The following is a 21,642-nucleotide window of genomic DNA, read 5'->3' as shown; positions in this document are numbered from 1 at the left end:
TGTTACTGATACAAATTGAATCAATTTTCAGTAATTCATAGGTTTCAGTGACAGTAAGCCTTGAGAGTGGATCCTCAGCCTGTAAGAATCTCTACAAAGGAATTTATTTTAACCATTTAACATTTTGTTGGTGTAGAGAATTATTATTTTTTCTGTAAAAGAACAATTGTGTTGAAGAAATATCAAGCACTTGAAAAGGATAAAAGATGATTGATGCTGACAAGCACTGAAAAGTTTATTGTCTTTGCACAAATTCTTAATCCCGATGCTGTATTGCTTGCAACAATGTTTTATGAATGAATCCTCTTTATGCACTGCTGAGGTCCAATTTGATCATTCATCTTTGAAGCACCAAGCTCCATTTTTATTTAAAGAAAAAATAAGTCCCCATATTTATAGAGCCATTTTCACAACATGTTTGAAAGCACTGCACAGTCTATGAAGTACTTTCTGGTGCGTAATAACATAGGAAGTAGGATGTCTAATTTACACACAGCAAGGTTACTCAAACGTTTATGGAACAAACTGAGTTGACTGATAGTCCTGCAAAAGAGTGATGACTGTTAAAATCAAGAATCACATAATGAATGATGGTCAAGAAAAGCCAACTGTGCTTGCATCATATGCATTGTCAAAGATTGGGGGGGGGGGGGGGAATTGCTCAAATTGAGAAAGAGAGACTATAAATAATCTTTAGAGTGGAAAGGTTTTGCCAATTCCTATTGGACAAATCTTCCATTTTGGTCACAGTTCATTAACTAGTGATTCTTGGTCCTGAATCAGCACTACTGCCAATGGTTTCTTACAAATGTAAATATGGCTAATTCCCTCACCTCAATATGATTACATGATCAAAGAGAGAAAGTGGAAATGAAGTGCAATTGCAGATTACCATGTTAAGATTACTAATTGAGAATTCAGATATAGAAATTAAATGCAAGAACTACACATTGAACGTTGTAGAAAATAGCTTCTGGTTTCAAGCCTCAAAGATAGACATGAAGGCACAATGAGACCATAGTATAACCGATGAAGTAAGTTGTGGATGGGATTAATTATGAACTGTAATTAAAATACATTTTTTAAAGAATTTCAGAATCTAGAAACAAGGGACTGCAGAAGGTGTTTCACACAAAAGGACACAGATTGCCGGGGTAACTCCAGCACTATGTGTCCTTTTAAGAACTTCATGTTGAATATTCTGGTACTGTGATTGTGAAGGTAATTACCAGAACTTGTGCACATTAGTTGGGATTGAATGAAAATCTTGGAGTGCTGGTAAGTAAATGAGTTTCTATCAAGAGTGCTAAACCACTCTTGATACCTAAAGACACCTAAAGAATTTTGAAAATGCCAATGATATATTTCCAAAGTTTATTTGTCGATTATTGTGAGAAGGTCTTTGTTATAGCAGAACTTTTGATTAGTTGAGCAAGTGGACCAAGGATTGGCTAATGGAGTTTAATTCAGATAAATGTGAGGTGTTGCATTTTGGGAAGTTAACTAGGACAGGATCTTCTCAGTGAACAGTAGGTCCCTGGGGAGTGTTGTAGTGCAGAAGGATCGAGCAGTACCAATACATAGTTCTCTGAAAGTCGCATTCCAGATAGATAAGGTGGTAAGAAGGGTTTTGACACATTGCCCTTCATCAGTCATGGAATTAAGTATAAAACTTGGGGTGATATGTTGTAGTTATGCACAATATCTTGATGTGGCTACACGTAGAATATTGCGTTAAGTTTTGGTCACCAAATGGTTTTGTACTTTAATATTGAAATTTGGTGTATTAATATAGAAGGTTAGTTATCAGTATTTAAGGTTTTCCTCATTGCTAAGGACAGCATAAGAGGGCCATTTCTTTATGCTGTTCTATTTTTGAAGTATACAACTTTACAAAGAAGACAGGGTATGCTTCACCGTTTACTGGTTCTGCAGGTATACAAATAGTAATTGATTAAAGCTATGGAGATCAATTCAGGATGGTAAAAGCATCAAACTTTTTATTTGGCAAGGGAACTGTGCTTTCAGTAGTTTTGCATGCTTCCTTATCTTGATTGAGAGAAAAATCCCATAAAATAAGTTCAATATCCAGCTTCCTAAATTTAACTTGATTTAATAATTCATGAGCACATCAAGGATTTTCCCATTCCCAATTCCACACCATGATTTGTTTGTTTTATATTTTATTTGTAGTTATGTTTTAAAATGTATTTTGTGATTATTAATACAAATTATTACTGTTTATAAATGCACATTCATTGCACAGTTATTTTCATGGCTAGTGACAATTTATCAGCAACATTGTCCCTTAGAGGAAAGTATAAAATATAAACTAGTTTTACTCTAAAGCTTTATATTGTTTCTCCTCACAGTTATGTGTTTATTTACCTATCCATAATACAAAACACCTAAGTGTGTCATCTCCCTACATCCTACATTGGAAGGTGTGCATGTTAGAGTGTATTGATGACGTTAGCATTGGAATAATCTTTTGGTTATCTCGGCGTGCAAAAGCAGAAGAATGCATTTTCCTTCTGAAACAGTGGTGATTTTCCTTTAGATAATAAAGGCAATTTAATCGATCCAAAGAAATTGTGAGAAAATTATGCATGTGAATTTTTTATTAAAAATCAGGTTTGGTCTTTTAGCATTGATGACAAGATTTTCACAGAGATGCTAATGAATAAAAATCCAACATTTCTGGTTAAGATCCAGGCTCATACATAGAAAATAGACTTGGGTACTATTACGCACCAGCTTTGGCTGCATAATCAAGATTCTGACAGAGAAGCTAAATAAATTTAAGTACAACTAATGGCAGCACTTTGAAAGACATGTATTTATATTTCCTTTAGTTTGATCATTAGTTTGCTCAGTTTGTCTTGTTCATCTTAACTAGATCAGAGATAGACTTTTTGATGGATCAGGAATATATATTCAAATTGTGGCTGAATATTCAGCAAACTTAATTTTTGGCTAATTGTTTTAGTAAAGGTTTCATAGATCAGATTTTCATATGCTAATGTGATAACAGTTTCAGAAAGATCTGTTTCTGACTGAATTTCCACAATATCTCATTGGTACATTTTTAATAAATATTTTTGTTGTGGAGGACCTATTAAGTTCCTTTTATAAATATATCACACTTTTTTTTTTGCACCGTCTATCCCAGTAATCTGGTTCCATGTTTTCATAAAATATTTTAGTTTAGTTTTGTGATACTGCATGGAAAGAGGCCCTTCAGCCCATCGAATCCTCACTGACCATCACTCATCTATTCATACTAGTTCTATGTTATCTCACTTTCTGGTCCACTCCCTACACATTAGGGCCATTTTCTAGAGGCCAACTAACCTACACACCTGCATGTCTGGCATGTGGTAGGAAATTGGAGCACTCTGAGGAAACCCATGTGGTCACAGGAAGAAGGTGCAAACTCTACACAGGTGACACCTGAGGTTAGGATCGAACTCTGGACTCTGACGCTGTGAGGTAGCAGCTTCACAGTCCCACCCATCTGATTATTTTCCCATCTGTTCTAAAACCACTTGAGCTGATATTAAAGAGAGCTATGTGATGGACAACCGACAAACCACGCTGCACATGAAATTCTAGCTTGAATTAGTAAAAGTAATTTGTTAGTTACAGTTAGTTCGACAGTTTATAGCTTAAATCATGGGCAAGTAAATCATATTTCATATTTTTCTGAAGTTGAGGCAAATGACATGATAGAGGTAATATATTATGAGCTCAAATGCAGTTATGGAGTTTTCAATGTGTTTATTGGGTAACCTACAAATTACCTCAAATTATATTCAGGGATGAAGGATACAGTCACATAATCAGAGAATCTGTTTGTGAAAAATATCTTGAGGTAAACTTTGAATTATGAAAATTGGCTATTGTGTACCGTTTTTGCGCAAATTGAAAAACCGCGCAAACCGGAAGAGCACAAGATCAGAGTTTTAGAGATAGATAGATAGACAGACAGACAGACAGACAGACAGACAGACAGACAGACAGACAGACAGACAGACAGACAGACAGACAGACAGACAGATAATGAACCTATTTGCCCACTCACAGGGAAAGAAATGTGACTTTACCTTCTCTTACACCAGTCACTGCAGATTACATTATGTTCAGAATGTGGAGAATACAGCAAATGAATGTTTTCAATGAATCCCTTGACTCATCCACTAACAGAAACTCATTTTATGGCAAGCTCTTCAATAATCTTAGTAACCCCATTGCTGTGGTTGAACTGATGTCATCTAGCATTTCTAGAAGCCCATGCAGGAGTGAAGACCCGTGGATGTTGGGGATACTTCAAGTTAATTTTCCTTCAAGTATCTGAAGAAGGGTCCCAACCCGAAACTTTGCTTATCCATTCCCTCCACGGATGCTGCCTGACCCCTTGAGCACTCTCTGCACTTTGTGTTGAACTCACAATTCCAACATCTGCAGTTTCTTGTATGTCTCTTCAACTGTCATCCAATTGACATGCTGGCTGAAACTTTTCGAAATGCTGGATTCCTGCATAATGATTAAACCTTTTGAGTTTCCTTGATTAATAGCATTGGCTATTAGAATAATATGGAAGTTGCCACTCACTAGTTGCATACTTCGTGAGTGTTAAATGCAGAAACAAGGAACTGCAGATGCCGGTTTACAAAAAAAAAAAGACAAAGTGCTGGAGTAACTCAGCGGGTGCTGCAGCATCTCAGCAAACATGGATAGTTGATGTTTCAGGTTGGGACAATTTGCTACATCTTCAATCCTTATCCCACACCATTTGGCTTTTCATCTCTGTCATTTTCACCTTTGTCCAACCATTTGCCTATCAAAACCACCCCCTCTCCTCCATCTGTATCCATCTATCACTTGTCAGGCTTTGTCCGACCACTCCTCTATTCCAGCATTCTTCCTCCCCACCACAATCGCTGAAGAAGGGTCCTGATCTGAAACCTCACCTATCTGTGATCTCCAGAGGTGCAGTCTGACGCATATCTTTCTCCGTGAGTGTTACTCTAGTCAGTAAATGTACGGCACCTGCTTCACATATGTGCAGACCCCAGTGCACTCCAATGATGAGGAGGCCAACAAACTTTACAAAACTACATGCCTCTCCTTGAATAAGGAATCTACTTGATGTAGAGAAGGCAATGACATGCTGCAAGCTGTGTGCTATGGAGGCCACCATGTCTGGAATATTCAGGTAAATAATGACATCCAGAAGCTGAGTGGTCCAGCCTTGACTGCATGATTGGAGATGTGCCACCAGAACATTGAAGCTTCCGGATGCAATTGTCTTTGAAAACTGTTTCTCAAGGGTATGAAGTACTCTTAGAAGAATCCAGAAGATGCCTATTGCTCTCTACAGAGCTTTTCTTCTCCTTTTTTGGCTTGTTCTTATTTTGTTTAGAAGGACTAACGTTTGGGCTTTGTCCTACTACAAGTTTAAAATCTCCATTATTGGGGATATAAAGAAGCTTGTATCTTGGCATAGAAAAAAGATTGAATGTAGTCACTGCACCTGTGCTGCAGTGCACCTGAATGTGCATCAATTACTTGGTGTTAATATACAGGGCCAACAGGCAATTAGGAAGGCAAAAGTTAAGTTGGTCTTTATTGGGAGAGAATTTTGAAGGCAAGATTTGAGACATACTGCTGCACATATACAAGACCCTGATACGATTTCCACTTGGAATGTTGTGTAAGGGGCCCATCTTCTTGCGTAAGAAATTATATAATTATGATAAGAGGAATGTAATGAAAGTTCACCAGATTGGTTCCTGACTTGGACGATTTTTGCATGAATAGGAATTAAGATTAGTGTTCAAATGTAAATAATTTGGTGTACATATAGTGGCTGGTGTACATATGGTGTACATATAGCTGCTAAATTTGTATGAGATAATTACAAGCAGTTGAATAAGGGGTGGGAATTAACAAGCTTTGGCTTCTTCCTGCTCCTTTTCGGACACATATGATTTCATTTATTTATAGATATTGTTTATGACACTTTATAAATATTTTTGTTTTGTTTTTTGTATGCTGTTTCACGTTTGTTTTTTATTCTTTTATCCTGTCCGAAATAAATAACTAATAAAAGTTAAAAAAAGTAAAAAAGCAGCTTGGGTTATGTGACAGGGAAAAGGTGTTTGCAATGCTCTCTTGAATTTAATAGGATGAACATTCTTAAAAGACTGACAACATAGATGTTCGGATGATATTTCCCTTGTCGGAGGTACTTAGGTGCAAATGATAAAAAAATAAGGAGGCAGCTTTTTAGGACAGAGATGAGAAGCAATTTCTTCACTCAGAAGACATGAATTTTTATAATTCATTACCAAACAGGGTCTTACTGATTCAGACACTGAGATTATACATAGGCATAGATAAATAGAGTTTTGGATATTACAGGAATCGAGGGATTTGGGGTCAGTGCACGAAATCAGTAGTGAGCTACAAGATCAGCCATGATCACTTTGAATGATGGAATAGCCATGAAGAGCAGATGGCCCACAGCTTCTTCTACGTCTTATGGTTTTTATGTTGTAAATGCAGTGCAACATCTTCCATCAGGCTCTCCTTCCCCCAATCCAAGTAATTGCTGGCCTTGTGAAATTATATTAATCATCATTCTGCTGTTCAGACCTGTGTTGGCTTCACCATGTGCAGTTACATAAACTGCGACCATTTCAAAAGAACAGACCGAATTATTGAGGATGAAGGTGGATCTTGAAGAGAGAGTGCAATTTTTATTGAGGGTAAATTTTCAATAATGATAGTGTTTTTAAAGTGGCTCAAGCAGAGCCCAGAAATACTGGCAGATAAAAGAAGCACATCAGAGAGCTTAGCTGGTACTTATCTCAATACTTTTTTTATTAAGGCAATTGCACCACGCTGATTTAAAAGTGAAGGCAAACATGATGATGGTTTCTTTAAGATCAAGATTATCCTCTTCAACTGGCTCTGCCAATTGTGCTTGTTGCAGCCAGAAAAGAAAAAAAGGGCACATATCAGAATCAGGATGGATCACCTTGAGCTATCACCTTGAAATAGTATTTCAAATTCATTGATAGTTTGTGGCAGATTACTGTACACACCATTGTCACCAAGTGTTCAAGAGAGTACCAAGAGAGTTTTATTGTCATGTGTCCCTGATAGGACAATGAAATTCTTGCTTTGCTTTAGCACATCAGAACATAGTAGGCACAAATACTGAACAGTGTGTCCATATACCATTACATAAATATATACACACATGAATAATTAAACTGATAAAGTGCAAATAAACAGATTATTGGCTATTAATGTTCAGAGTTTTGTCCGAGCCGAGTTTAATAGCCTGATGGCTGTGGGGAAGAAGCGGTTCCTGAACCTGGCCGTTGCAGTCTTCAGGCTCCTGTACCTTCTACCTGAAGATGGAGGGGAGATGAGTGTATGGCCCGGATGGTGTGGGTCCTTGATGATGTTGCCAGCCTTTTTGAGGCAGCGACTGCGATAGATCCCCTCAATGGACGGGAGGTCAGAGCCGATGATGGACTGGGCAGTGTTTACTACTTTTTGTAGTCTTTTCCGCTCCAAGTTTCCGAACCAAGCTACGATGCAACCAGCCAGCATGCTCTCCACTGTGCACCTGTAGAAGTTAGAGCGAGTCCTCCTTGACATACCGACTCTCTGTAATCTTCTCAGGAAGTAGAGGTGCTGATGTGCTTTCTTCATGATTGCATCAGTGTTCTCGGACCAGAAAAGATCTTCAGAGATATGCACGCCCAGGAATTTGAAGCTCTTGACCCTGTCCACCATCGATCCGTTGATATAAATGGGACTGTGGGTCCCCATCCTCCCCCTTCCAAAGTCCACAATCAGTTCCTTGGTTTTGCTGGTGTTGAGGGCCAGGTTATTGTGCTGGCACCATTTGGTCAGTCGGTTGATCTCACTGCTATACTCTGACTCGTCCCCATCAGTGATACGTCCCACAACAGTGGTATCGTCAGCGAACAAGATGATGGAGATCGCACTATGACCGGCTACGCAGTCATGAGTATAGAGTGAGTACAGCAGGGGGCTAAGCATGCAGCCTTGAGGTGCCCCCGTGCGGATTGTTATTGAGGCTGATACATTTCCACCAATATGAACTGACTGTGGTCTGTGAATGAGGAAGTCGAGGACCCAATTGCAGAGGGATGCGCAGAGACCCAGTTCTGCGAGTTTGGTAACCAGCTTGGAGGGGATGATTGTATTAAATGCCGAGCTGTAATCAATGAATAACAGCCTGACATATGGGTATTTGTTGTCCAAGTGGTCCAGAGCAGAGAGCCAGTGAGATCGCATCCACCGTTTATCTGTTGTGGTGGTACGCGAACTGCAGAGGGTCCAGGTTTTTGTCGAGGTAGGAGTTGATTTGCGCCATGATCAACCTCTCAAAGCACTTCATCACCACAAACGTTAGTGCCACTGGTCGATAGTCATTGAAGCACGTCACCTTGCTCTTCTTGGGCACCAGTATAATTGATGCCCTTTTAAATTAACATTAAATTAACACTACACACCATATGCAGTGTGTAGTGTTAATCTGAAGGGACCATCCTACATTTATGACCAGTATAGATGCAAGCACTGACAAAGGGTTTGTTAGTTCATATACATCTGTGAGGGCAAGAAAATGTTTGGACTAATTGCCCATATATACTGTAGGACATTCAGTTGAATTTCCCAGTCACTGCCAATAATCCAAAAGCAAAATACTGTAGATGCTGGAAATTGGAAATAAAACAGAAAATGCAAGAAACTCTCAGATGGTCAGGCAATATTAATGAACAGAGCACCAGAGTTATGTGTCAGTTTGATGATTTTTATCTGGCTAGCTCTGCTAAATAAGCAAACTAATTAGATGTTATTCTCTGTATCATCTCAAGAAATCTTGATTTGGTTTAGTTTAGAGACACAGCAGCGAAACAGACCCTTCGGCCCACTGTCAATGCTAACATCCATATAATAGTTCTATGCTATCTTGTCCTCGACACCAGAGCCAATTAACCTACAAAACCGCATGTCTTTGGAATGTGGGAGGAAACCCACATGATCACAAGGAGAACGTACAAACAGACAGCACCTGTGAACAGCATCGAACATGAGTCTCTGGTGCTGTGAGCACCACTGTGCTGCCCTGATGATAATCTCTTACTATCCTTCTATTTTATTCTGTACCTTTCTGGTTAAGGCGACAGTAAGTTCAGCAAATGTATTGTTATATCTGTGGGTAGATTATGTGAGCCTAATATTCCATTCTGGTAAATTCTAAACGTGTATGATATATGCCATTTCAGTCCTATCCTACTAATTGTCCTAAACTACCATTGCCTCTGCTGGGTCATTAATTTGATAAGTATTTGTATCTCTCTAACATGGCCATTGTAACATAGATCTAAGTGACTGGACACACAAGTTTTCTGGTAGATACAAGTTATCAGAATATCTGGTTAGCTAATGGGTAACAATGACCAGATCACTGAGGGGGGCCTGTGATGAAAAGATCATGGTTTGGAAAGGGACAAATGTTCTCAATGTTTTGAAATTCTCTGACATTTGGGATGTTGAGCACCTCAAGGTTTATTACAAGGACCAGTTTCTCCTTTACCATCCAAAATCATTAGTTTTGACTGAAGATCCATCTCTGTGCTGTGCAATTTAATTTAAGAAGAATAAATAATATCATCCTAGTTAAGGCTTCAAAGCTATTCACATATACAACTTGCAAAGGATAAAGCAATAAGTGGGACTCACCGCAGTTTGCATTTTTCACCACTGCATTATGTGTTGCAAAGGTCAAACAGATAAAGTTACAATTAATTAACTACCTATTTTGACCCTGTTTGTTTCACATTCATAGGCATACGTCACTAGGGAAGAGGAATGACACTTTGTTGGAACATTATATTTGCACAACGTTATTTACAGGGGAAAGGTACAAAGTAATCAATCAGATTCAATATTAACATCACAAACAGGAAAACATTTGCAATTGCACGTTTTAGGAGTCTTATACTTGCTGTAGGATATTAAAGAACTTTAAATACATTTTGTCTAATGTGATATTCAATGGGTTTGAAGCCTTTGAAAAAAGCACATTAAAAGGAAAAATAACAATTCAACAAGGTGGAAATTTAAAGCCAACTTATTTTGATGATTTAATTGCTTCAACATTGATGCCTTCCATGCTCTGTGTCCTCTCATACAACGACAACTATTTTTTATCATGGCTTTCTTCAAGTCAGTGAAAATTTAGTTTCTTTCAATTATTCCAAGAAGTGGTTTCTTTGTGTCACTCACAAAGCTAACTAGTAGCGCAGACATGTGATAGATCTGCCCTTTGGTCTTTTTCATCAATCACCCTTTTGGTTTGTCTTACTTTCTCCAACCTTAAATGGAACTTGCATTTCCTTGAAACTATTCAAGACTATTGATTTCACCTTTTGTTTCAAATACTTTGGCCTTAGCAACTCTTAATTCTTTACAAAGCACATATTGCTGAAGATGGGCAAGTAGCTCCCATAATAAAAAGGATTTTCCAACGTGTATATTATACTCTTGTACCGAACATAGAAACATTGTAGGTACTTCTTCCTTTATATGTTATTCCTCATTTCCACTCACTGCCTTTCTTGTTCTATTTTAATTTAATCAATAGTGCTAAACATACATTGTACAACTCTCTCTAGTTCCTTTTGAATTATTGATGTAGTAACTTATATGGATCTTTACAATGTGTTAAATTGTGCATCCCCGATGCTTTATTACAACTCAGAATTATACAGCCTGTTAACGCTTCCCGTTATCTGATATATCATTAAATTATGATATTTTGATTTACAATGAAACGGAAAGTAATAGAAATACTCAGCAGGTCAGGCTGCATATATGACATGCGAAATAAAGTTAACATTTCAGGTTAAAAATCTTTATCAGAACTGGGAAGCAGACGAAGGAAGCTGCAAATAGGGTGTGGGGTTGGCTCTGATAATTGAAAACAGAAAAGCTGTAAACAGGGTTATTCTGATGAAGAATCTTCAACCCGAAACATAATCTTCTCTTCCCAGAGATGATGTCCAACCTGCTGAGTATTTCCAGTACTATCTGTATTTATATTAGCTTGAGAGCCAGAGGCCCAGGTTCGATCCTGACTGCAGGTGCTATTTTTTTGGAGTTTGTACGTTTTCCCTGTGACCTGAGTGGGTTTTCGCCAGGAGCTCCGGTTTCCTCTCACACTCCCCAGACATACAGGTTGTAGGTTAATTGGCTTGGTAAAATTGTAAATTGTCCCTAGTGTGTGTAGAATAGAGTTAATGTGCGAGGATCGATGGTCGGCGTGGACTCGGTGGGGCAAAGGGCCTGTTTCTGCACGGAATCTCTAAACTAAACTAACCCTAAAAAAGGAACCTACTTGAATGGCACCCCTAGCTGTCACCTCCCTCCAGCAGTGCATTGTTGGATCAATATAATTCTGCATTAATGCAGCAAGATTCCTTCAATTATATTTTCCATGCTTTTGATATCTACCATCATTATCGTTGAAATCATCATTACTGTTGAAAACATTAGCGAAGTAGTGGTGCTCGTTTCCGACGGGCACGGTGACGGACGCCCCACACATCTCAGTCCTCCATGCATCTGGCACATTAGTCTCTACACATTAGTCTTCCATCAACGTCTACAGCATCGTCTTGATTGGCCGTCCCGGGTCACGTCATCCATGGGTGGGTTCCCACTGCACAACCTTGTGTGCTGGCATTTCTGGGTGGTGGTGACAGTGACCAGCGAACCTCATCCTTCTCATCCTGATCTTCTTGGTCAGAGGTGGAATCTCCCCATAGACCTGGACGTTGGTGATGTGGTCCTTCCAACTGACATTTTGAACTTTTCTGAGCATCCGGATGTAGGTACCATCAAGAGACTTGGATAGTGCTCGCATGAGAGTCCATGCCTCACACCTGTACAATAATATGGTCTCTAGAGTTGCTGGGAAGAATCTCAGTTTGAGACCCTTAGACATCCGAGACGTCCAGATTTTCCCCATGTTATTGAGGGATTTCCATGCGAGCGCTTTCCGGACCTTGATTTCATTCTCCGAGCTCTGCATGCACTCTCCCAGGTACTTGAAGTCCTCCACTTTCTTGAGAGATGCACCGCCACTGGTCTTGAGAGGCTCATGGTCACCAACGTTGAACGCCATGTACACCGTCTTCTTGACATTGAGGTGGAGGACAACTTTCTCGCACTCCGTCTCGATCCTGCGGAGCAGCTCCTGTGCCTCCTTAATCGTGTCTTCCAGCAGGACAATATCATCAGCGAAGTTGAGGTCTGACAAGTTGACTGGCCCGATTCTTCTCAAACGCCTTGGGGTGATTGTAAAGCCGAGATCCTCATGTTCCTTGAGCGCCTGCCGCATGGCATAATCAAGGACAATGACGAAGAGAAAGGGTGCCAGCGTGTCTCCCTGTAAGTCTCTCGAACACTTTGCTCTCGCCATCCGGGGTGACAACTTTGGCCGTGGTGCCCAAGTACATATCCTCAATGGCTCTCAGGAGACGAGGAGGGATACCGTAAGCCTTCAAAATCCTCATCTACCACCTTGGAAGATATATGCAACTGATGCATATTCATCTTAAAACTGTGTACCATTTTGCCTTGCAGATATATTACTGCTTGTTTATTGGGACTAAATACAGGAAATTTGTATCCAACTGAGCTGTGGGATAATTCTGTAACTGGCTTATTACCACCGTTAAGGATAGAAAATAAATGCTGGAATTATCACGGCATCCTAAACTTGCCGGCACCTGTCATAGTCGCAGCAGGTTGCCGAAAATGTTCAACATGTTGAAAATCCAGCAACGACGAGAAAAAGGTACAACTCTTTGGGCGACTACTCACGACCATACAGGCTTCACCCCGCGACATCGCGTAAGTGGGTCAGGCCCCACTCAGTGGCAAGGTGGACTGAAAGGTTAAAGGTACGACTTATTTCATTTGGATGGTTGATTGCCTGATTCGATTCAGAATCATTGACTACAGCCAACACGATTCAACCTAATAGGAACAGAAGTTCTAATTTGTAAATAGTGATGTTTCATATATTTGGCTGTCATCTACACAATCTTCTTCAGAAAATGAAGGATCAGGTGGTGCAAATATGTGGAACAACTTAATGACTATGGCGTTTGTCAGCAACACTTCATTTCGTCATTTTCTTTTATTCAATATAATTGATTTCATTTTGTGCTGTTCCGAGGCATTTTCAGCCTGATATTTTTAAATGAAATCATCTCTGCCATTTCCATCTTGAATTGGACATTTTATAGGGTAATTTTCTTATCAATGATTGAAACAGAGTAAAGTGGAATTGAACCTTGTCCCCTTTGAAAACATACATTTTTTGTTAAATTACCTTGCAAAGACAAGCACTTCAGCATTCATCAATTTACCTTACTTGCAATAATCTTGCAGGAATTTAAAATTGCTTCAGTCCTTAGACTACACACAATATGAGCTGGTAGACATTAAATAAACACTGAAAACCAGTCAACCAAAATAATTGAGCTTTTTGTTAAATGTGATATAATAAAATTTGACATATACAAGTGAAAAATACTTAAATGTATGTCTATGAACACATACTTTGATGATTGAATCACCCTTCAGAATGCCCTTTAAAAATATAGCTGTTTCTGATGACAATTGAATTAGGCATCGTTTCTGAATGATAATCTCCAGTGGTCTAATTTTTCCTAATGAATACAGTCTAACACTTTGATGAAAAGTAAAGTGGCTTTTAGTCTGATCATATGCTGAAGAACTAAGACAAACACCAGGGTTCTCTCCTCTGCTTAAGGCATTGATTGCTTTCTGGGAATGGCTGTACAGCACCTGTCACTCTCCAATACCTCAGCCAGTGAACCATTATACATGTGCCAGTTTTGACAGTAAGTACCAGAAGGCTATTTGTCATTGAGGAACATTCATCCAAACTTGATCTTGCCTTCACGTTATATCCAAACATATCCATTTCCTTTTGTCAAGAAAACCTTTTTAATTTCCAGCATCTGCAGTCTTTTGTGTCTCCTTAAGTTTATCTTTTTAGATACATTTTATCTAATTATCCTTAATTTTATCTTTGATTGCACCAGTAATATCTCAGTGGAGATCAGCTTATTAATACATTTTGCCACAAAGGCCAGCAGCAGTACTCAATGCCCCAATCACAATGACATGGACCGAACACAAGTTTCCATTGTACGGACTAATTATACATTGGGACCACAGACCTGTTTTCTACTGCCATTCATTTCAGACCTGATCTGCATATCCTGGCAAAATTTCAGCCTTTAACTTTCACATTACTAAATCTTTGTTTTTTGGAAAATTTCCAGGACAGATTTTCTCAAGTTAATTCAAAGATGTTTACCGTGATTATTTAGTGCCTAAAACATTGCCCGCGCATTCCATCCACAGATACTGTCTGTCCCGCTGAGATCCTTGAGGATATTGTATTTTGAGAGTGATGACAAAATAGTTAGACAGTGTGGAAAAAAATATTGTGAACTTGCACAAGATTACAGGGAACTATTAAGTGGTGTGAGTTTTTGAGATCAGTCAAATGAATTGTGGAGCATTTCCAGTTACGTATTCCCTTTTGTCCTAAGTTCTTGATTAGGCACCCTACATGAATAGTTTGCATTGTGATAAAATTGCAATCATGTTATGGTTTCCAGTCCAAATGACTACAAGGTATTTGTCTATTTAGATTAGATATAGTTGGAACTTGTTTAAAGCATGAATATACTAGATAGTGGTAGATATAATATCATTCTAGAAAGCCATACAATATTTATACAAGCAAGGACAACTTGAAAGACAGCTGATTTGATAACATAAATCCTTTTATAGGAAATTAAAACTTAGTGTTCACTGATAAAAAATGCATTGTTGAAGGTATTTTAAACCTTCATTCAATAGATATTTTGTGAATGCAATTTTAATTTCACACACTGAACAATAATCTGGCTTGCTTGTTTGCTTTACAACTATGTTACTTTCATTCATTACATACCAAGCAGCAATAAATGAAGTGGTGGAAGAATATGGTAGACAAAAATGCTGGAGAAACTCAGCGGGTGAGGCAGCATCTATGGGGCGAAGGAAATAGGCAACGTTTCGGGTCAAGACCCTTCTTCAGACTGATGTGAGGGTGGGTGTTGCGGGGCGGGGAAGAAGAAAGGAAGAGGCAGAGACAGTGGGCTGAGGGAGAGCTGGGAAGGGGAGGAAAAAACAGGGACTACCTGAAATTAGAGAAGTCAATGTTCATACCGCTGGGGTGCAAACTGCCCAAGCGAAATATGAGGTGCCGCTCTAACTTACGGTGGGCCTCACTCTGGCCATGGAGGAGGCCCAGGACAGAAAGGTCTGATCCAGAATGGGAGGGGGAATTCAAATGCCGAGCCACCGGAAGATCAGGTACGTTAATGCGAATCGAGCGGAGGTGTTGGGCGAAGCGATCGCCAAGCCTACGCTTGGTCTCTCTGATGTAGAGCAGCTGATATCTAGAGCAGCGGATGCAATAGATGAGGTTCCAACTGAGGTGCAGATGAACCTCTGCCGCACTTGGAAAGACTGCTTGGGTCCTTGAATGGAATCAAGGGGGGAGGTAAAGCAACAAGTGTAGCATTTTTTGCGGTTGCAAGGGAAAGTGCCAGGAGAGGGGGTGGTTTGGGTGGGAAGGGACGAATTGACCAGGGAGTTACAGAGGGAGCGGTTTCTGCGGAGAGCAGACAGGGAGGAGATGGGAAGATGTGGTCAGTGGTGGGATCCCGTTGGAGGTGGCGGAAATGTCGGAGGATTATTTGTTGTATGTGACGGCTGGTAGGGTGGAAGGTGAGGACAAGGGGGACTCTGCTCTTGTTTACGAGTAGGGGGATGGGGAGTGAGAGCAGAGTTACTGGGTATAGAAGATACCCTGGTGAGAGCCTCATCTATAGTAGAAGAGGGGATTCCCTGTTCCCTGAATATTAGTATTTCAATTTTGCCCCATAACTTTGTCAGACAGGTAAAGAAAATCTGTGCTATGTTATCTAGAAATGCTGGGATAGAGTAGGAATTTTAATTTTGAGTACTTTAGTTATTAAATCCAAGGCAGAATGCAGCAGAGGAACTATAACTAGGAGGTGGCATTTCTCCGTGGATCTGACTTTCAAGTGAGAAATAGGTGTGAATCGACTACCAGTCAATATCCAGATCTCAGATAAGTTTGCAGAAAGGAAATCCAGAAAAGTGATGGTGTTAATCATTGACAGAGCTTAACTATTCCTTCATTTTATCCAGCTCCTGAAGACCTATAATAAACCTAACATCAGTAGATTCTTCCGCTATGAGTCCTCTTCCAACATCAGTCAGGAAAGGCATGGTGTCTTCATTGTTCAAAACTAGACCACGCCTAACAGTGACAGCAGGCCCGAGACTTTGCATGTTAAGGAGGACTGTCAGGTGGTTGCTTTTGCTGAGGGGCAGCTTAAAATGAAGGATGGAGTGATCCCATGAACACACTAAGCCACTGCCGATTTTAGTTATCTATGGGTGCCTGCTAAGTTTGGTTTATCTTTATATTAAGTTAATATTGCATTTTGGCCAGGATTTCACTTTCTCCAATTGTCACCTTCAACGGTTACTTCCCAAAATCTTCTCTGAGCAGGGCACTTCTTGCTGGTCCAAAGAATCCCAGACTCCAGGGACTGTCTCCTCACCAGCAGGCTCTCAAATGGTTTACTGCAGCAATGATGGCAAGCCCTAGCTAGTCTAGCCTGTGAATCTCTACTTTGACAACTGGCAAAGCCTAAGCCCCCGTTTTGACTGTCAAAGTCTTTGTAGTTTTTAATGTTTTGTGATCATCTCTGATGTTCAGATATGTACATTTTAAATTTAAATTATTAACAATTAAAAAATAAAATCAACTAAAATGTTTAAAAATGCTTAATGAAAAGTATTTAGCATTTTGCCCACAATTGAGAAAAGAGTTTGTTACTATTCTTCCCCATGGCCCTACAATTTATACTTGACTCAAGGGATTGCTACAATACTTGAATCAAGGGGTTGTCGGGTCCTGCACCATATCCAACATGGTGTTGGAACAGTTTGGAAAATAGGCACCAACGCATGCAATTGCCTGAGAATCACAGCAAGAATCTCGAGCTCAGGCAAGACTAGCTCAAGACCCAACCCCAACACTTGACTCTACCATGAGGACCCAGTGAGGACCACAACCGGGAAATGACCAGCAGACATCAATCTCTAGTAGATCTTTACGTGTTCACATGGCAGTCCTAAAACCTACATTGAAAAGCCTGGGCTCTTAATTGCTGCACTTGGTAAAAATATTGAGATAAAGTTTCTAACTAATGTCTGCTTTGAAAGAGAGCTAACCAAATGAAAAGTTAGTATTAAGTATAGGTATGGTCTACAGTTATGAAGCAATTAATTTGCTATGGCAGTGGAGTGGTGTCGTGGTCTAGTGGCCACTGCTGCAGTGTGTGAGGACATTAACATGCAGGTCTAGCTAAAATTTGTCTGCTAAGTTAATTGAATAGACTGTAGTTGAAATATGAATTCTGATCATATATGTTTAAGTAAAATAACAATCAGAGTGTTCCAATCCTTTCATTGCACAGTTATACATATATAAACGTCAGCTATGTTTTTTTTTGAGTTGCAATCTGATTTTATAGCAAATGTACTCTTACCAGAGGTTTATGTTTGAGTTGTAAATCGTGTGATTAACAATTGAAAGATTATTTCTTATTTTACAGAAGATGGATGAAGAAAACGAGGCCAACCTTTTGGCTGCTCTAACTGAGACACTGGACAGCATCCCGATAGATGAGGATGGATTGCCATCATTTGATGCACTGACAGATGGGGATGTGACCAGTGTCGATGACCCTAGCTCTCCCTCAACGCCTGATGGCACTCCCATGACCCCGGAGGCTGAAGAGCCGTCTCTAGTAAGAATCTTTCCTGCTCTGGCTAACGCTAAATGAGTGTGATGTAGTTAAAATAGGGGTTGGGTTTTTAAGTTGTAGCCACAAGGACAATGTATGCAGTGAATAACTACAAACAATCTATCAGTTGAAGATGTACTACATTCTACACACACATTTATAGCAACTTGGATATCATAAACTAATAGCTTCTAAATATGCACATGTTAAGTCTGTTTCTCTCAACTACCATTTGTTGGTTATTGACTGTTTCCAAAATGATTAACAACAACACAGCATAAAAACTTTTAAATGGGCATATTTGGATAATGTGATAGGATAAAAATTTGTTTGCACACTGTTTATTTCATGCTTTGTTTCGATTTTCCACCCATTTGATTGCATTTTTCCAGCTGAAGAAGCTCTTGCTGGCTCCAGCTAATTCCCAATGTACTTACAATGAATGCCATGGAGGCAGCTCTCACATCCGCGCAACCAATAATAACAGGATTGGACCAAGCCCTGCTGTTGTCAAGGTACATTTTAATACCAATAATCTGAAATTTCTGTCCAGGTCAGAAAGGAATATTTTATTTATTTAAAGAATGAGAGTAGTTGCAGCGCAAACTGATGAACTTGTTATTCAGCAATGATTGAAAATCCTGATGCGTTATTGACTTTTATTTCAATAAAATGCATGTAGATCATTGACTTTAATTGTAGATGAAATAAAGAATAAGCAAGCTCAGATATAAATGACTGAAGCCATTATGCTTGGCACACACTTCCAGATTGGATTACCTTGTATCATATTTCGGAATATTGACTGTATCATATTCAGCATATAGAGTATATTGTAGTTATGGTGCTGACAATCAGTCTGGCGAACCAAGCTGCTCCCTTAAACAAGGCTGCACCACTTCTGCAATAACCTGCATCTGCCCAGGCATGAACAGTCCACAAAGAAGACAAACACATGGTCAATTCCTGCCTCACACTCCATACTTTATCATCAGCTAGGTTTTGGAAAAGTAATCAACAGTGGCAAATCTCACCAATAATTTACTCATAAATGATAATCAAATGTCGCAAATCAGAAATATAAATAGAAAATGCTGGAAATACTCTGCAAGTACGACAGCATGTGTAGATGGGGAAATTATTAACATTTCTGGGACCATTCATCAGAAAGGGGGAAAAAATAATGTGCTCAGTTTGGCAGGGCCACTCGCATCACACCTCATGGTACCAACACGGGCCAAACAGCTGAATTCCTGAGATGATTGAAAATGGTCACTGATATAAGGGCAACATTTGACTGAGTGTGCTATCAAAATATTCTAATAACATTTATATTTTTGAATCTGGAAGAAAAATATGAGCTGTACTCATGAGAAGCAATCATTTTAGCCCAGTACCTCACAGCAAGAGTTCTGCAGGATAAGCAACATTCATACCATAAGTGTAATGGATAATGACTATTGGCATTAGTATCCGTTTGTTATTGTCACGAGTAGCGAGGTACATGAAAAGGTTTTGTTTGCATGCTGTCCAATTAAATCAAGCCATACTATTCATGAGTACACTAGTCATACACTAGTACAAGTGTTGCAAAGAGAAAAATACCAGAGTGCAGAATATAGTTTTACAGCATTGTAGTATTGCAGTTGCAGAGAGTAAGTCCAGCATCTGAAATGAAGTAGGTTAGAATATTGGAACTACCCCCTAATTTATGGGATTCTGATAATAAAGGGGAAGAAGCTGGTCCTGAGTCTGGGCATATGTGCTTCCAAGCTTCTGCATATATTCACCAGGAAGAATTAGGGCAACCAATGAATGGAAGTGGCACTTCATACAGATTCCCTTCGAAGTAACAAATCGTACTAACTTGCAAGCCACATTGCCACTTCCTCAATAGTGAATCCACAAACTCCCTGTCCAGCAGCTTTGTAGCAGTACCCTCACATGAAGAACTTTGGTGGTTCAAGAAGACGATTCAAGATGATGATTAATCACCAACTTCTTTAGGGCAGTTAGTGACGGGTGATAAATATTAGCCATGCCAATTAAGCCCTACAGATGAATAAGATAAATTTGCAGTTCCTCAGATAATGAAACAGCATGCAGCATTTAGGCAGAGCTGATAAGTGGCATGTAATATCTCCAGCAAAAGGAGTCTAACACCCTCACTTGATATTTAAGGGCCTTACCATCACTAAATTCCACACATCAACATCCCGGCGAAACCTATGGTGCATGACTATTTTGCAGGCATAGCCAGATTTGCAATCGCAACCACTTCCCAGGGACACTCTTAAGAAGCAAGTTTTGTTTTAACTTTACATAAATGGACACTGTCATATTAAAGACACCAATGCTGTCTTGATCACTGGTCCCTCTCACCGCCAGTCTGCTGCTTCCTTACGTCTCTGTTCCCTGTGCCTTCACTGCATTATTGCTCTCCTTCGTGCTGCTGCAGTAGTTCACTCCCCCGATGCTGCCAAACCCACTGAATTCCTTCAGCGAAATTGGGATTGCATAGAACTAGTGTGAATGGGTGATCAGGGGGTGGGGAACCTTTTCATGGTGGAATGCCGCATTAAGTTAGCTGTAATCTAATAAGGCCGCATCCAAGAAACTTCAATTAGATATACTTCAAAATGTACATTATTTTGTTAAAATAGCCCTCATGACTTACTGATGTTTTAATTGTGGCCGCCAGTCAGGGAAGATTATTTTGTTGAATCTTCTTTTACCCTTTGGTATTTTAAATACATTCATTTTAAGATTAAAATTAAAATAATTAAAGACGAACAAAAACATATTAATAAAAATAAAAGGTAGACAAAAATGCTGGAGAAACTCAGCGGATGAGGCAGCATCTATGGAGCGAAGCAAATAGGTGATGTTTCGGGTCGAGACCCTTCTTCAGACCTGACCAGAAGAAGGGTCTCGACTCAAAACGTCGCCTATTTCCTTCGCTCCATAGATGCTGCCTCACCCGCTGAGTTTCTCCAGCATTTTTGTCTACCTTCGATTTTCCAGCATCTGCAATTCCTTCTGAAATAAAAATAAAAGGATTTGTTCTACAAAATTTGGATTCATTCAAAAGGCCGCAATTAATGGCCTAGAAAGCCGCAGGTTCCCCACCCCTGCTCTAAACTAAACTCTATGTCTGTTTCTACACATCAATTGTTTGAAGACAGTTTGCTTTATGCATGTAGAAACAAGGAACAGCTGATGCTGGTTTACAAAAGAAGTCAAAGTGCCGGAGTAACTCAGCAGGTCAGGCAGCATCTCAATAGATCATGGATAGGTGATGTTTCGAGTTGGGGTTCACACCAGAAGAGGCGCCTATCCATATTCTCTTGAGATGCTGCCTGACCTGCTGAGTTAGTCCTGCACTTTTGTGCCTTCTTTTTGTTTATGCATGTTTTATATGGGGGAAGAAAAGTATAAAAGTGTTACATCGGAGATAGGTTGTATTTGGATGACATTGTGAGTTTGCATTTCCAGGCATGATTCACCTTGCTGTGAATAATGTCACACACCTAATGATATCACAGGTTCCTCCACTGCTGGCAGATTTTGCCACTTTTGGCGGTGA

At 39.6% G+C, this 21,642-nt stretch overlaps 1 protein-coding gene across 2 annotated transcripts in view; it reads left to right on the top strand.

Annotated features, from left to right (window-relative positions):
* LOC116970217 (peroxisome proliferator-activated receptor gamma coactivator 1-alpha-like) overlaps positions 1 to 21,642 on the top strand; it is a 46,561-nt gene that overhangs the window by 6,125 nt on the left and 18,794 nt on the right. Inside the window, exons 1-4 of one of the 2 annotated variants that reach the window (XM_033016907.1) lie at positions 9,684 to 9,687; positions 12,363 to 12,367; positions 17,865 to 18,059; positions 18,449 to 18,571. In XM_033016907.1, the coding sequence (XP_032872798.1) occupies positions 17,868 to 18,059; positions 18,449 to 18,571 (315 nt within the window). In that variant the 5' untranslated portion in view covers positions 9,684 to 9,687; positions 12,363 to 12,367; positions 17,865 to 17,867. Of the gene's footprint in view, positions 1 to 9,683; positions 9,688 to 12,362; positions 12,368 to 17,864; positions 18,060 to 18,448; positions 18,572 to 21,642 lie in introns of those variants that run through there. The other variant, XM_033016908.1, reaches the window with a different exon arrangement.

This window comes from Amblyraja radiata, unplaced genomic scaffold (genome assembly GCF_010909765.2).
Source record: "Amblyraja radiata isolate CabotCenter1 unplaced genomic scaffold, sAmbRad1.1.pri scaffold_652_ctg1, whole genome shotgun sequence".
NCBI classification, from domain to species: domain Eukaryota; kingdom Metazoa; phylum Chordata; class Chondrichthyes; order Rajiformes; family Rajidae; genus Amblyraja; species Amblyraja radiata.
This window is presented reverse-complemented; position numbering and strand designations above follow the sequence as displayed.